The sequence below is a fragment of the Aegilops tauschii genome, chromosome 4 (assembly GCF_002575655.3).
Source record: "Aegilops tauschii subsp. strangulata cultivar AL8/78 chromosome 4, Aet v6.0, whole genome shotgun sequence".
Lineage (NCBI taxonomy): Eukaryota > Viridiplantae > Streptophyta > Magnoliopsida > Poales > Poaceae > Aegilops > Aegilops tauschii.
The window spans coordinates 879,211-895,739 of record NC_053038.3 but is presented as its reverse complement, the minus strand read 5'-3'; the positions used below and the strand labels follow the sequence as shown (position 1 = coordinate 895,739).

At 46.9% G+C, this 16,529-nt stretch overlaps 2 protein-coding genes across 6 annotated transcripts; both read right to left on the bottom strand.

Moving 5' to 3' along the window:
- Positions 1–1,509: 1,509 nt before the first annotated feature.
- On the bottom strand, positions 1,510–6,262 carry LOC109767728 (uncharacterized). 5 transcript variants are annotated; one of them, XM_045227287.2, is made up of 9 exons: positions 5,737–6,262; positions 4,268–4,795; positions 4,049–4,186; positions 3,682–3,941; positions 3,512–3,581; positions 3,306–3,436; positions 2,264–3,224; positions 1,994–2,144; positions 1,510–1,892 (listed from the first exon to the last, which is right to left on the bottom strand). In XM_045227287.2, exons 2-8 carry the CDS (start codon positions 4,276–4,278, stop codon positions 2,018–2,020), a joined length of 1,698 nt encoding a protein of 565 aa, XP_045083222.1. In that variant the 5' UTR covers positions 4,279–4,795; positions 5,737–6,262; the 3' UTR covers positions 1,510–1,892; positions 1,994–2,017. The 5 variants fall into 5 exon arrangements, with proteins under 5 accessions (XP_045083222.1, XP_020182034.2, XP_045083223.1 ...); XM_020326445.4 differs by having other exon boundaries at positions 4,268–4,539; XM_045227288.2 differs by having other exon boundaries at positions 1,982–2,144; positions 4,268–6,262.
- Positions 6,263–13,064: 6,802 nt separating this feature from the next.
- On the bottom strand, positions 13,065–15,991 carry LOC109767725 (uncharacterized). The gene is made up of 2 exons (XM_020326442.4): positions 15,586–15,991; positions 13,065–14,045 (listed from the first exon to the last, which is right to left on the bottom strand). The coding sequence occupies exons 1-2, from the start codon at positions 15,760–15,762 to the stop codon at positions 13,236–13,238; spliced, it is 987 nt and encodes a 328-aa protein (XP_020182031.1). The 5' UTR covers positions 15,763–15,991; the 3' UTR covers positions 13,065–13,235.
- Positions 15,992–16,529: the final 538 nt, after the last annotated feature.

Here is a 16,529-nt window from a genome sequence, read left to right as displayed (position 1 = left end):
TACAACAAATCCTTGTTTTGCCATAAATTACCATGTGTTTCTGAAGAACTTGCCCTTCTCCCACAATGTAATTCGCCATAAAAAAATATCCGTAAATGCCATGCCTCCCAGCGAACGTTTGATTGCTATTGTGATCATCCTTATCTTATCAAGGAACCAAGACAAACAGTATGCCCGTTCATGAAGATGTTGATGAAGAAGATAGAGAGCTCCAAAAGTGAGGGCTCACTGGCAATGATCTCGCGGCTGCTTTGGTAAGCCACCAGATTCAACCTCGGTACTCAGGGAACAATGATCCAACCCGAGTGACGCCAACAATATACCGTCCATGGCAAAACCTGGATGGAGATTGGCAGCAGCCTTTGTGTTGTGCCAATAATCAAACACGTGCCACACACACAAGTCAAGCAGTGGTAAAGGAGATCACGAGCTCTCATGCTTCTCCATTCCATTTTAGGCTGAAAAATCAACCAAGCATATGTATGGTCCAGTCCAGTGCAGTGCAGTGCCACCAACTCCAACTCCATCAGTACATAGGAATGAAGATCCACGTGACATTGCTGTCTGCCTTTGATTTTGTGCTGCTTTTTTGTTCTGTTTATGGGGTGGTGGCATTTCTAAAATTTATCACTAGTTTGTTTTTTGAGGTGAAAATTTACCACTAACTAGCTAGGAGAGAGGCCAGAAGCATCCACCCATTCGGTATGTTACAACCAAGATTGCCCGTGTGTTGTTCATCAGCATGATACGGTAACATACCCTTCATTTTTGGCCCCACCCGCCCTCCGTTTCATAAAGCGGTGCATATTTTGCTTTCTGAATGAAAATCAACCATACACATGTTTTACCAAGTTTTAAAGAGAGCATATATATACCAATACTTATATAAAATACAAAAATCAATATCACTAGATTCATCATGCAGTTTACTTTTATAATTTTATTTATTTATTTATTAGCGTTTTAGATGTCGATAGTTTGTCATATAAAATGTGCAGTTCCATACAGTATGGAACGGAAGGAGTAGATAGATAGATAGATACGGGCTGCTAACAGATGAGATTATTTTACCAAAGGTAGCAACCAACAGCCAATTTTGTCCCAGCAACAATTAACAAAGGTAGCAACATGTTTATTTTTACAGACAATGGTACAGACTCACCAGCTGGCTAATACTGTATGCCCATCAATCGTATACGTACCGACCTAGTTGGTAGTAGTACATGTGCACGTATGCAATGTACCTACCCTGCTGAGGTGAAATACTAGCTACTAATGGTAGCGGTGGAGTAGAGAAGAGTACTGCTCTCTGCTCTAATACAGTGAGTGAGTTGAGTGAGTGGCAGCAGCTGCCAGATCTGAATCTCAGCTTGCATTTTGCTCCGTATGTAGTCCATCTAGTGGAATCTCTAAAAGACTTATATTTAGGAACGGAGGGATTATTAGCCAAGGAGTTAGGAATAGTAACTAACTAGACGACCAAATTTCAGTACCTGCTTCCTTCCTTCCTTCCTCTCAAAGCAAACTTCATTACTACTAGTACAACAACAACAACATTTTCATTATTATTTTCACAACAAGTTACCACCAACATATATACCTAGTACTACCTGCCACATTCTGTAACAACTAACTGCCAACATATATAGCTAGCCACTCCCTCCGTTCCATAATTCTTGTCGCGCTTCAAACCATGACAAGAATTATGGAACGAGGGAGTAGTAATCTCCCGATCAACAACATCTTGCAGTGTTTATTACCTACGCACAGCCAAGCAAGAAAAAAAGAAGATGGCCAAGAAGAAGAAGAAGAACCAAACCGAAACAGATGGTACTGCTGAGTTTCTTGAAGCAATTCATTATGCAGTGGATGAGCTCCTGAAGCGTTCCTTCCTGCGGTGCTTCATCATCAGTTGGTTGCATTGCAATTGCATACATCCTCAAATATGGACTAACACAGATGCTAAAACAGAGTACCACACCACTTTCTATACCATATTTTCTTCCATCTTCATCGCCTACTCGTCCCGGAACGACACCGCCTTTGAACAAGAGGCCGTCCTCCCCGACGGCGGATCGCTCGTCCTCTTCGGCAGGTTGTTGTTAAACCCCTTCGGCCACGCTTCTTCTTCTTCGCAAGTAACTCTGCAATTGTGTTGCATGCTTCAGGATCGATATATTGAGAAAAGGCAGGCAGGCATGAACATGTACAAACAGATAATTATGTCCAAGGCGGCGATCGATCGACATTATTACGTGCGTACCCTTCCTGGTGACTGCGCGACGAAGAAGAAGAGCGTTTAAGTGCGCCGTCGAGCAGGCGCCCGCTGCAATTTTCTGCAGGCTTGAGCGCGCCGAGAGGAGACAGCTCCGGAGACGACGGGTACTCGAGCTGCGGGAAACACGGCTTGTACGACGACGAGGTCTGCACCAAGCCGAAGCCGCCGGGGTGGCTCGGCCCGCAGGCCATGAGGCGCATCAGCAGGTTGGCCGGCTTCAGCCTGCCGCTGACGGAGCCGCCCGTGGCAGCAGCAGCCCTGTCGTCCTCCACCGGCAGAGGAAGGCACCTCCTCCTGCCGGCCGCCTCCGCCCGTATCAGAGACTGCAGGGTCCCGCTCCTCCTGCTGCGAGGCTGGTCCTCCCCTGCCGGCGCACGCGAGCAACGGGATTCTTCCTCGTCCACGACGATCTCTGGCCCTTCCAGCGATGATGATGATGATGCTCTTGCTGTTCCCTGTCTGTGTTGCAGCTTCACGTCGTCCCACCGCGCTTTATCATCCGTCTGTGTGGCCGCGTCGCTCCCTGCCGCTGCGGGTTTGGGGGGGCTGGGTGAGCTTGTGTCTGAGGAAGCCATGCTTGTCTTGGGCGACGAGTTGCTCGAGGAGCCTGAATGCGGTGGTATTCTGCATTGCTCTTCGTCCCCAATGGTGGAGGCAGACGGTGTGGACGGCGAGACCAGCTGGGGAAGTCGCGGTGGCACTGCGACATCTTTCATGGCTGGAACAACAGCAGCACGAGTTGTTGCTGTTGGTGGCCGTGGTGACGGCGGCGGCGGTGGTACTTCCTCTTTGATGACTGGAACTGCAGGGTAAGTTGTAGGAGTAGGAGACGGAGACTTGGAAGTCCACCCTTGGTTTGACGATCCAGGAGAAGGAGGCGAGTCTTGTTGTCGAGCCGGCTTGCAGGGCTGAACCTTTGCACATACTGCATTGTTCTGCTGATGATCTGAAACAGTAGTATATATGACTAGGTCGCAGTTCAAAAAAGAAACAAATTACAGTTGCTCATGGTTCATGGAATTAATACCCGGCATTGGCAGAGGCTTTGAGTGGTCGAATGGGAGCTCGGAGCCCTTGAGGACGTACTCTGTTCCTTGCGTGGGCAGCAGCAGATCATCCGCGGAAAGGTCGTGCCACACGAATCCAGTCTTGTAGCTCCTGCATTGCATCGTTGCCTTATGAATAAACACAATGTTTGTTGGGTAACAGACGGGTCTCAATATCAATAGGTACCTCTTGCAGGACCAGGAATACTTGGCGGCCATGCCCTTCCCTCTCAGGGCGTCCAGCCGGCCAATCACATCTGAACAAACAAGTTGCAATCATTCATGGTAAGGCATCATTCTATTTTCAACACTCGCTAACAACACCGGTAAGGCGTGAGTTGCAGCTTACTAACTAACCTCGCAGGTAGAGGCCTTGTGGGGAGGCGAGTGGCACCTCCATGAAGTGCGGGTGCTCCAGGTGGTGGTTCCGGCACAGGTAGTAGACCACCGCCACCCTCGTCCCTGGCTGGTGCCTCCTGGTGGGTTGTGGCTCCGGCTCCACCCTGACTGCCTTGGTGCGCATCCCGGACGGGCTGGCGCGCCTCCTCGCCCTCCCCTCCATCGCGCTCCGTGGATCCTCCAACGACATGTATGGTTGTGTGTACAGTCTGATCAACCTACACTGCAGTCATGATCAGAAAAATAGCAGAGTCGGAGACCAAGACAAGGCAGGCAAGTAACAAGAAGGTAGAAACAGAATGGGGGCAGAGATCGCAGATCAGACCTTCTTCTGCTGCTGCTTCTGGAAAGATTATCACTCACTATCAGGTATTGCTGTGCTTGGTCTTCCCTGGCTAGCTCTGGGTTGAGAAGAGACCAAGCCCTTTTGTATATGAGGCCCTGCCTGCTGCCTGCTGCCTGCCTGGTAGGAGGAGGAGTGTTGGGTAAGAAAGAATGAAAGAGATACGGGGACGAGTAGTTGTTTGGTGTAGTTGCTGCGCACATGGGGCACATGTAGGATGACCACAGTACAGTTGGACTTGGCTCTGCTCTGCTCTGTTGGGTGATGGTGTGTGAGTGAGATTTGCTTAGTTGGTTTCACTTTTACTCCATGCAACAGCCATGCCACCTTTCTCCTTTCCTGAGAGCTTTGCTTTGCCTTTGCATCTCCAGCTTTTTCCACATACCGATGCTTGCTTCCAGTGCAGCCCTGCCTAGTGAGTGGAGCGCCTCTTGGGCCTTCTTGCCCTCCCTCTTTGATTTGATTCCCATGACCTGGAGGTGATACAATACAAGTAAGGAAATTCCTTTCACACACAGCACTACTGAAGTAACGGATAAATTTTCCAATTAAGTGAGAAATCTGGATGCACAGTGGACCGATAAAAGTATGAAATTTCCTTTGGTATTAATTAAGCATTACTAAAGTCAAGTTCAAATTTTATCCCTGGTCCTAGAATAGAATAGTACTACCAATTTCCAATAGTGGCTACCTGCTAGCATCTCGTATTTATCCCTGGTCCTAGAATGCCTGCAAAGCTATCAGGTCAGGTGCTAACCACTCTAGCAGCAGAGCAGACATGAGCAACTTACTTAGATGACAATCTTTACTAAAAAGCATCATCATGTTGTACAAAGAGCAATCCAGTGAGAAGTACTACTTGCTGAGTTTGGTAGTATAACACTTTTCAGGATTCCTCCTAAAAAGGGCAGAATTATTGTTGGTTAAGCCACTTTGTCCTTTTGGCTGAATCGAATGTCAACTAATCAGCACGTCTAATCAACCAAATGCATGTCTGCCATACGACTCAGAAATCACAATCCTACTTATGTGCGCCATTTAAAGAGTAGCTACAGAGAACACCTATTTAGATGATACAACAAAAAATTGTGTACCAGTCATATGTTGAAATGTGCTGGAGAGACGCAAAGTCATGAAAGAACTAAATAGCCAGGAAGGATATGACAATTTGAAATCAGTAGTAGGACATTTCCTTGCAAGGAAACAGGCAGCTGTCAGTAAGGCTAAGAAATTAACTGGTTGAATGGAAAATGTACTATTAGCAGCACCAACAACAGTGCACATTGACGGCTGCCAGGATTTCGTTGAAAGTGATGCCGACTGAACCGGCTGTTGATAAAATCAAGACATGGTCGTACTTGTGTGCGTGTCGAAATGAAATAAATCGGAATAGATGCCGAGAGCACGTACGTAGATGATAAATCAAGTCGTGGAATGAACTAAATGGGCAAAAGGATGTGAATTAACACAATCATTCCTTACAGGAAATTTGCAGCGGCTAGTGCTAGGAAACTAATCGAAAGTACTCTTTGCAAAACTGCGGCGCTGAGCTATACATACATTGTTGTGCTGGTTACCGAGATTTCCTTGAGAGTGATGCTGACTGACTGAATCATCTATTATGTGAAACTGACAACAAAATTCAGACATGATGTATGTATATACAACACCTTATGCCGGAAAATGGATCAGCGGAGCACCTCGGCCTTCTTCTTCTTCTTCCTCCCCTTGAGGAAGAGCACCAGCTCGCGCATGGAGCCATCAAACTCCACGCCTCTTCATCTCATCTCCAAGAAAGAAACAGTTGTTGCCTTTGTTCCACAGCCCCTGAAACTCATTCAGGGAATGCAGGCTGCTGTACTTTGCCTAGAGCTTCTCCACCTCTCCTTCAACATACACCTGCCTGCCTGCCTCTTGATCTCGATGGCGCTGCGCAGGAGGCGGACGGCGTCGATGGCGCTGCGCATCTGGAGGTGGAAGAGGTCGCCGGAGGACTCAGTATTGGTCTTCATGGTCTGCTGCTGCAGGTGGTGATAGGATGTGGGTGTAGATGGGATGTGGGTGAGGAGGAGGAAGGCGATGATGATGACGGCGGCGGCGGAGGAAGAGAGGAGCGGCGACGGCGATGGACGGGACGGCGGCGAGATCTGGTTGGGCCAACCGGCCGAGACACGACCTCCTAGTCCTATGGGAGACCAGCGCCCTCATGGGCCAGCCTCATTGCCAACTGTGGAAAACATATTCGTGAATTCAAAAGATGATACTACTTATTTGAAAAAATGTTCAAGAAATGACAAATGTCCACGGATTAAAAAAGTTTGCGATTTCAAGAATAATATCCATGTATTAAAATGTGTTCAAGAATTTTTAGAACATGTTCAAAATATTCCAAAAAAGTACGAAATTCAAAACAATGTTCGTGAAATTCGGAAAAAATCACCAATTTGTAAAAAAAATCGTGAGTTTAAATAATATTCACGGTCTCAAAAATATGTTCATGAATTTTAAAACTATTCAAGATTTAAAAAAAATCACGGTTCCAAAAAAAATGTCCATGATTTATAAAAATGTTCATTAATACAAAAAATGCAGAGGATTTAGAAAAATGTTGATGGATTTATTTAAAAAAACATGCTTGTCATCTGAGCACAACATAAGTGCAGTAAGGGCATGTCCAGCAAATCTGATATCTTAAACATCTTAATAGGATCGATTTCCTACAAACAATAAACAGCAATTCGATAACTACAATAAATCACTTCTAAACCATAGGAAAACAAGTAGTTCAATCAATGACATTTTGTAGCATGCTTCCAGATGTAACATTTATACTAAACATTTTTAGTTATTCATAACTCTAAATAAATATCATAAAATTGTTTCATTTATACAACTTATATCAAATAGGTTTATCTCTTGTTTGTTATTTTACTCAATAACACAAACTATATATTGGTGCTAAAGTATTTTTTGAATTTTATAATGACTAAATCTTGTAGTAAAATATTTTACTGAACTAAAATCTTGTAAACATAGGCAGGCATCAAGATATTAATTTGACATTAATTTAGAAATATTTTGCACCAGCTAAGTGTTTCATAATGTGTTTTTATATATGGTTATGTCTTTTTTATAAGTATGTATAATATATGGGTCTAATGAATATACTCATAAATAAAAAAAATACAATTGTATACCTTGGTAATAACTAATAGAAAACTCTAGAGTGTGAGAGAAGAAAAGCGGCAAGCTGCCAACGAATTTCTCTCACTAGTTGACATTCACTATTTTCCGTTCTTTTTGTCAAATCTTTAATTTATGTCCTTCGCATTCTATTATTGTTTAGCGAGCCTGCATGGTCGACCCATTTTGTAATGTTTTACCATGTCTTCACATATATTGAAGACGAAGCAAACATGGGTGGCCACCGTCGGCGTGGTGCACAATCTTCACGACACAGAGAGATCATGGAGAGAACAACTTGGAAAAAATCATCACCTGTATCGTGTGTGTGTGTGCGCGGAGAAGCAACGGCAGGACACACCAAAAATGCAAGTCGAGTTTGGTACGCCACGCTAAGCCCTGCCAAATCCCACTATAAACCATCTCTTATCAGTGAACAGCTCACCACACAAACAAAACCTATCGATCGATCACCTCCACAACCACAACAGCAGGATGGCTACCACCACCAGCTCCGCCGCCCTCCTCATCGCCCTCGTCGTCCTGGCCGGCCTCGCCGACCTGCATGTTGTCTCAGCCGACCCGAGGCCCGTTCACACCGCGGAACTCTCGGTGCCGGCATGGGCGACCGGGCAGCCAATGACGGCCCCGGAGCTGGAAGGGATGATGGAGTGCATGATGGGGTGCTGGACGACGGTGATGGGCTGCGTATTCGGGTGCGTGGCCAAGCCCCCCGCCGACATGCCGCTCTGCTGGTTCGCCTGCGACCAGACCTACGTTATGGGCATGGTCAAATGCGCCTTCACGCCCTCGCCGCCGGCACCGGCGCCCCCCAAGCCACCTGCCCCGCCCGCCCGGCCATAACACCGTACCGATCGAGACCTCCACCTCTAGACGCCGACAATCACCATGCATGCATGCATGCTTGATACCAGTGATATGCTATACGGATTGATCAACTAAAAACAAGACACATGAATATATCATATGAGCGACATGATATGCTCTATCCATAACTCATCATAACCGTGTGATTGTGTTATGCACGTTAATTAGACCGATCGACCACTTACGTTGATCTTCCAACTTCATGTAATCCGATCGATGATGGGTTGTGAGTTTCACATGTATCTGCAATGAAATTTTATATGTGTATATGTGATTTTATATCTTCCTTTCTTTCGGTAATTCAACACTCAAGTGACCTAGCCTTGATACTTCTCTCCTTTTTACGTATTTTGCTGTAATATGCATATTATAGCGAGGTGTTGAAGTCCATATTGCACGATTATAACAAAACATCGAGCCATTTGAGAAACAGATGTTTTAGATGTGTATTTCCACTGGATGTGCCTATAAAAAAAACTAACCAATATGCACTAGCATATGTGGTATTTTTATTTAGGAGAACTACTGAGCACCATTGGGCGTTCAGGATTTGAACCTGGCTGTAACAATTTTCCATCGTCCGGGAGTAGGTGCGAAACGAGTGGATGACTCATCCATAAGCATACGTCATGAAAAGGTAAATCATGTCTTCTCTGCTTATATTGAAAGTATCACCTTTACCATTTCATCAAACGAAAAGAAAACATGTGTGGTACAACCATTCTCTAAAAATACGGTAAACCTAAGAAAGCCAGATAAGCTGTTCTACAAATGCATATAACAGGTAAACACAAGTCGATTGATGCAACTTTTACCATGCTATTGTCTATAGTAGTTATTTACTCAACATTAAATCGTATGTTACAGATGAGTTTTTTTAATTCATTCAATTAAATGATCAATAGCTGCTTACAGTTTGGAAACTTCTCCAGAAGTTAAATCAGTGGGAAATTATAGATGCATGTTTTTGTTTTTGCGGAAAACGCCCCGGATCTATTAATAAGGACAGACGGTGATACAAAGCACCCCCACAAAGATAAGACATTGGGCATCTGGAAGGCCTATGAAGCAAGAATTGTTTTGGAAGTTCCTCCATAAAGAGAGGAAGAGACATCTTCTCTATAGTTGCAATGGATAGCGGGATGACTATGTTGCTGCGGTGGAACTCATCGCCATTCTAGATCAGGAGGATAAGATCCCCTCTTCTTCTTTTTTCCCAAGGGAGCTAGGAAATGAATTGTATGGGGTGAGATTTGCATGGTTAATGGACTGACCCTTCTCCCCTCGCGACCCCCCCCCCCCCCCCCCCAACACCACCACCACCACCCCAAGCACGCAAATTTTAGGGTGGTCCCTGCTTCATCCTAATTACAAATAAAAAAATGAGTCACCTCAACCCGGCCCCTAAAGTTCCTGTAAATCCTCGGTAGCTGTAGCATTGCTCCTTGGACACAGTGAAAAGGCATGCTCCAGGGATCAAGAGACCGGGGCACATCACTATACGTCATCCCACGGTTGCGGACTGATCTTAGGGAAAGCGGACGGACATGTTTTGAAGATGATGAGAATTAACATAGAGGATTCAATGATGCCTTCTCCAATTAGTATAGTACTATAAAATAAGAAAGATGTACTGGTATTGTCCAGCGAACGAACTGTTATTTGCTACATATTTCTTGGTTCACACATATTTCATGCATCCATATATTATACGTTAATCATCGCCATGCCGTGTGTGTGCGCGTGCGCGAGTGTGTGGAAAAGCAACAATAGAACGAACACACACAAAATGCAAGTCGAGTTTGATATGCTAAACCCAGCCCTATATAAACTATCTTACGAGTGAAGAGCTCACTACTGCACAAACCACAACACACGGGCCAGCGAGCATGGCTACCACCACCAGCTCTGCCGTCCTCCTCATCGCCCTGGTCGCCCTGGCTGGCCTCGCCGACGTCCTCGCCGTTCATGCTCACACGGCGTTGGCGGTAAAGACGACGACGGAGCGCCCAACAATGGAGCTGGATGGGAAGATGCAGTGCATGATGGGGTGCTTCACGACGGTGATGTTCTGCGCATTCAAGTGCATGATCCCCTGCGTGGTCGTGTGCCCCACCCTGCCGCTCTGCATCACCAACTGCGACCTCAAGACCCTTGGCTGCATGCTCCGCTGCGGCATGATGCCCTCACCCAAGCCCAAACCCAAACCCAAGCCCAAGCCCAAGCCCAAGCCCAAGCCACCTGCCCCGCCGGCGCCGGGCCTGCACCTAGACGCCCACAAAATTACCAGCAGGCATGATTGATCGGTACATTGTCTCAAAAACACAAGATTGGTTAGTACCAGTGATATGAGTGGTATTCTTACTAAAAAGAAGGCACACATGCATACATATATATATATATATATATATATATATATAGACCAATTTGTGTAATCCGATGATGTATTGGTTGTGCATTTGACAATGGATATTTAGATGTGTACGTAATTCTAGAATTAAAACTTGTTGTACCAAGCATATATCCATCTTCTAGCGCTAATTTTTTTAAATAATACATTTTTTTAATTAATTTTCATAAATATTACGCTGGATAAAAAAATTCAAAAATAATATTTCAAAAATATTACGCTGGATAAAAATGTATCATCGGATTTATTTTTGAAATTTTTTTACCCAGCGTAATATTTATGAAAATTAATAAAAAATGTATTATTTAAAAAAAATTAGCTCTTCTAGCAGCTCAAGTAGCTTGGCATGTGGGCCAGCCGTCTGTTAGGCCCACATGTCACTGACCCAACTGCAGGTGCAGTTATGGCAATGAAGCTCAGTCCGATTCGTGCTAATGGTACGGGCCTGGCAGCCCTTGAAAAGGAACCGTACCATTAGCATTTTGTTCCTGCAGCCAATGTCCTGGCTCATTCCTTGGCAGCTGCTGCTCTTGCTAGTGTGATGCTATCTGTTAAAATTATTGCATTTAAAATATTCAACCTGCATAGAACCATTGTGGCTTCCAAGAAGCATCCGTAAAAATTATATTCTCTTCCGATAGTTTGGAGATCAAAACTACTACACGTATGAACATGACTTGTCCGATTTGGTACGATGCAACATCCAGCCGTTGCTGGACTTAGAGTCCAACTGATATACGGGTTGATCTGCTCCATCGGATATAATTCGTATGTGAATTGTCGTACGTATAGCATGGTTCTTTGGAGATATCAATTGTATTCCCTTGCATATAGTTGTTTCCTTCATATGAGCTAGCTCTCTCATGATACACTTGCATTTCCTTGTTCACCTTTGTTTGGGTTTCTATTTCCAAACTGTTAATTATTGCTTGGGCTGCATGAAAAACCTGTATAGTAGACTGATTAAGGGTCTGCATCTTGTAAATATAACGTGCACGGGCATCTTACGGCTTAATTGATATAGCAAAATTTTAACTATTATTGCCATGGCAATTTTTACCTTAATTGATATAGCAAATTTACCTAAATCGCCATGCAATTTTTAACCTATTACTGCCAATGTATCATCATCTAAACTACTCGGTTCAATGACTTGTATCAATCAACAGGAGACTATGAACTGCCGCCGACGGAGCCCGAGTACCGCACCGCCGCCACCGACGGAGTCGGCGTACGGCATCGAGTCGCCGACGGAGCCGCAGTTCGGCACCGCGCCGCTGCCGCCCCTCCATCAACACTACAACAGCACGGCACCGCCTCCTACTAGTTTAAATCTATGAACCATGAATGAATTGTTATGTTAGAATTATTGGGCATGGCCCATTTATATACTAGGGGGCCTATGCCCCCCCCCCCAAGTGATATCTGCTTGGCCCATTTATATATTTGACTCTATCAACCAGTCGGCGTGCACGCCCCACGTATTTTTTCCCATGGGCCTGGAAAATTGTCAAATGAAGGACCAAAGAAGGCAGTTATTGCGCCCCACATAATTTTCTCGCTTGTGCTAATGTTTCGTCTTCTTATTTTGTTGTTGCTTAGTCAATTTTTTAATCTTTAGATATTCTCTTTGTGTAAGTCGTGACGACTTGTTGTAATTATGAGACTGCTTGTTGTAATTATGTGACTGCTTAGTTTGTGAACTTTTTTAAAAATTGCAAACATTTTTTGAATCCATAAACATTTTTCTAAACTCACGAATATTGTTTCCTAAGTCGTGAACATTTTTCAAACTGACAAACATTTTATGAAAACTCATGGACACTTTTTTGAATTCTTGAAAATATTTTAGTGCATAAACACATTTTTAAAAATTCATGTACATTTTTCAAACCCGCAAACAATTTTTTAAATTAGTGAAAAAAATTAGCTTCATGAATATTTTTGGAATTCCAAGACATTTTCGAAAGTTGTGGACATTTCTGAAACTCATGGACAATTTTTAATATACTTTTTTAGAATTATTTTTTTAATTCGTGAACAAATGTTGATAATTTTTTAAGGTTTTTGATGGGATTTCTCAAGGGTTTTCAGTTGTACACATCCATAGACCGGATGTAGTTTTAAAATAATATCAAATTGATTTTTATTAGCAAGACAAAACAGTTACACAATATTAAAGGTTGCACTATGAATTACCTATGTACTATTTATTATTTTTTGAATGAAGTTATGTGGAGAAACATACTCTACTCATTTCTATCAGTATTTGCGTTGCTCGCGTGCATTTTCTTGGACACGGCGACCACTATCGATGAGAGCGGAAAGGAGGTTAAGAGGTGAGATAGGTGGGCGTCGTGTTAAAAACGAGGGTGCGGACCTACGGAGGCCTTGAGCCATACTTTTTGGAATACACACATGCGATTCGTTTTTCTCCCGTTGCAACACACAGGCATTTTTTTGCTAGTAATTAGAAACAAAATGTACTTCCTCCGACCCCACAATATATGTAAGACGTTTTTGCAAGGTACACCAACAGTAGTTAGCTTCTTGTCACGGAAAGAAATTGTGTACAGTACTGGGGAGACTGTTTTGCTGAAACAAGGGTGATGAACAACAGTGTCAGTCTGTCAGGCTCGCTTGTTAGTTCTTCAGTCTAGCGGATGAAATTCAGAGACAGAGCAACGCTTAGATCTTAGCGTGCTGCTCACCCGTGGCCATGGGGAAGAAATGCCAGTTCTTGCCGTCTATGTCCTCCTCCGGCGCGGCGCCACGGTCGTCGGCATGGCCGAACACGAACTCCCCGGCGCTATCGGGCACCTCGTCCTCCTCCTCCTCATCGTCTACGTCCCTGGCGTCGGCGCCCTCACGCGAGGAGGCGACGGGGACGTGGCCGTCGAGAAGCGAGCCCTGCTGGCTGCGCCGGTGCAGCTTCCGGAACAGCCTCGGCGACGAAGGGGACCCCGGCTCCGGCGAGACGAGGGGTCTCCCCTGCTGCCGCAGCTGGTACGCGGCGTGGTGGAACAGCAGCTCGTGCCCGCCGTCGTCGACGAAGCGCGCGAAGGGGACCTCGGGGGAGGAGGGGCCCGTGGTGGCCGGGGGCGTGCGCGGCGCGGTGGAGGGCTCGGTGGTGAGCGCGGAGTAGAGCACGGGGGGCGACACCAGCTGCTGCGGCCCGCGCGCGTAGGGCCCCACGGCGAACATGCCGGGCGAGCTGCCGGCGGTGCCGTGGAGGTCGAGGAGGACCGGTGATGGCGCCTCCGACTGGAAGAGCGAGGAGGCCGGCGACGAGGGCGGCGCGGCGAAGGCGAAGACCGGGTGGGCAGGCGGGGCCTGGTGGACGTAAGCCGATGCTGATGCCGTGTGGGATGCTGCGGCGAGCGGGCGTGGCGGCGTGTCTCCGTCTGCGTAGGCATCGGCGATGACGCGGCGCGGGTGGGCGTGGAAGTGCGGGCGGAAGCAGAGCGTGGACGACAGCCGCGACCACCACCGTTTCTTCTGCAAAGCAAAACATCCCTGTTAGTCACTTGAATATTCTTCCAAATAAATTGACACAGTAAGTGAACAAGACGCTCGATCAGTGTGTTGGCACGAGCGAATTGAATCGATTTGCCGTGTAACTAATTTCTACAGTGCCTAATCATCGCTTCGAGAGCAAGGAAACCCGTCGTACCAAGTTGAAGTTGGTACTGGTTCGCCCAAGCCGCTCTCGCGGGCGGCAGGGCGAAGCCCTAGCCGCCGCCCGCAGCGCCTCTTCCCCGCCTCCCTTCCTCCTCGCCGCCTCGCCCGGCCAGCATCGGATCGAGCGATGATGATGCTTTTGCGTCGTAGTCCCTCTTAAGGGCATCGCCTTTGGAGTTTGCTCAGGTTGAAGGAACCAGTGACGCCGGCGGCGCACGCCCTGGTGGTGCGACTGCCGATGAAAATCGCGCTGACTTCGTTCATGGCAGACGATGGCGGCGTCTCCGATGCCGTTTCCCTGTTGAGGCATCGGCGTTGCAGTTTGCGTCATCAGGGTCGGGATGCTTCGGGGAAAACCCTAGATCTGGGTCTCCCGGATCGGACGATGACGGCGCCTTTGGTGTTGTTTTCCCTCCTGGGGGCATCGTCTTCGAGCAAGTGCTGGATGGAGAGGACTATAGGAGGAGCGGTATTCCCTCTACCGCAAGGCTGACGGCGGATCCTGGCGGCATGGCGCTGCGGAGGTTCGGCGACGGGCGCAGGCAGATGGATACATGCAGGATGGTGGCACTGTCTGGCACCGTGGTGGCATTGACGGCAGGCCTGGCAAGGTCGGTGCGTCGGTAACTGCCCTGGAGATGGATCGGTGGAAAACGGCGGCGACGGCTTCTAAGAGTGCGCCGAGCCGGTGTGTGACACAGTCCTGGTATCTGGCTGGGCTGGGTCATCCGGCTTTAGATGTTAGGCTTTGGTGCGATGTTCGTTTGGTGTATTCGGCTCGGATATTCGGCACCCCTTCATCAAGGGAATAGGAGTAGCGACATGTGTTGCCGAGATGGTTGCTTCAGACTTAATGATGTATTATTTTGCAAGGTCTTTATGAATAATTAATAAAATGGCTGCATGCATCACTTAGATGCAGAGGCCGGGGTTATATCCTCCTTTCAAAAAAAAAATGGCATTGGCAATTGACATGCGTGCGTATTTGAGATGAGTGGTGGAGGTAAGAGTGAGTGACTTTTCGCGCCATGTATCAAAGGTCAAAGTAAACTGTGGGTGGATGGATGGATGAGTACATGAGAGATTTGTAACAAGACATGACCAGGCAGTTTCTTTCATTCAGCACGTGCGGCTAAGCTAAGACAGGCCAAGCCAAGCCAACACACAACCGTACGTAGGAGTACGTACGTTAGGCTGACATGGATGGATTGATGGTAGGCACTGACCCACCAGACCAGACGCTTCTGCTACTACTAGTTGCTAACGCGCACTAGCAAGATGAAGGAAGCAAGCTGGAGAATACATCTTGTTGTGAAGGGGAAGGGATCGAACCAAGCAAGCAGGACGAGGTACGTACCGTAGCGGCGGCGGAGGGGTCGTGGTCGTGGCCGTGGAGATGGTGGTGGTGGAGCTGGGGGCGCAGGCCGTCGCTGCTCCGCGCGGCGGCGGCCAGAACGACGGCGGCTGCGTTCACCGTGTGCGCGCTGCTGCTGCTGCTGCTGTCCTCCCCTGCCGCTGCCCTTGCCTGTTGCATCCTAGCTATCTGGTCCTAATCTTTTCTGTGGTGGATGGATCTGTATGGGAGCCAACTAAGTATATAGCTAATCAGTTTGTGATGCACGCACGGCAACAGAGGCCTGCTGGAGGAGGAGGAAGAAGAAGAAGAAGAGCTTGCTAGCTATTGACAATGAAGTGAGTAAAGTAGCTCCCTCACCTAAATGGTGAAGGAAGAAAGAAAGAAAGGAAAAGATATATAAAGAGATGAATCAAGGTGGAAGGAACGCGTTCTCTTCTTCTTCTTCTTCTTCTTCTTTCTCGTCCCCATTTCGACGTGTGGAGCGGGGCAGCCATCGCCATCGCCATCGACAGAGACAGAGACGGTTTGTTTGATCGAGTCAATCAATTGGCAAAGGTAGAGGAGCCAAGCGCGCACGCTCGTGCACCATGACAATGACGCACACATATTGCTTATCTACCTATCTCACGCACCATCCACTACTCCTATGCACTTGCATTGCCATTGCCCTGTCTAGTCTATGTATCTATGCTTCCAACCCACTCCGCATGTCTTATGTGCTCCCAAAAATTAGCACAATAGCCGGTCTGCACCACAAATCGCAAAAACACTAGTACCATCCTTCACTATTGCACTTAGGGGTGCGCCCGATTTCCATTGGCAACTGAGGAGGACGAGGACGAGATCGGCGACGAGAATGAACGGAGACGAGCAGATATATACAAATATAGAGATGCACGGGATTTTGTCCCACAAGAGCTGGGTGGTCTCGAAGGAAACGGCAG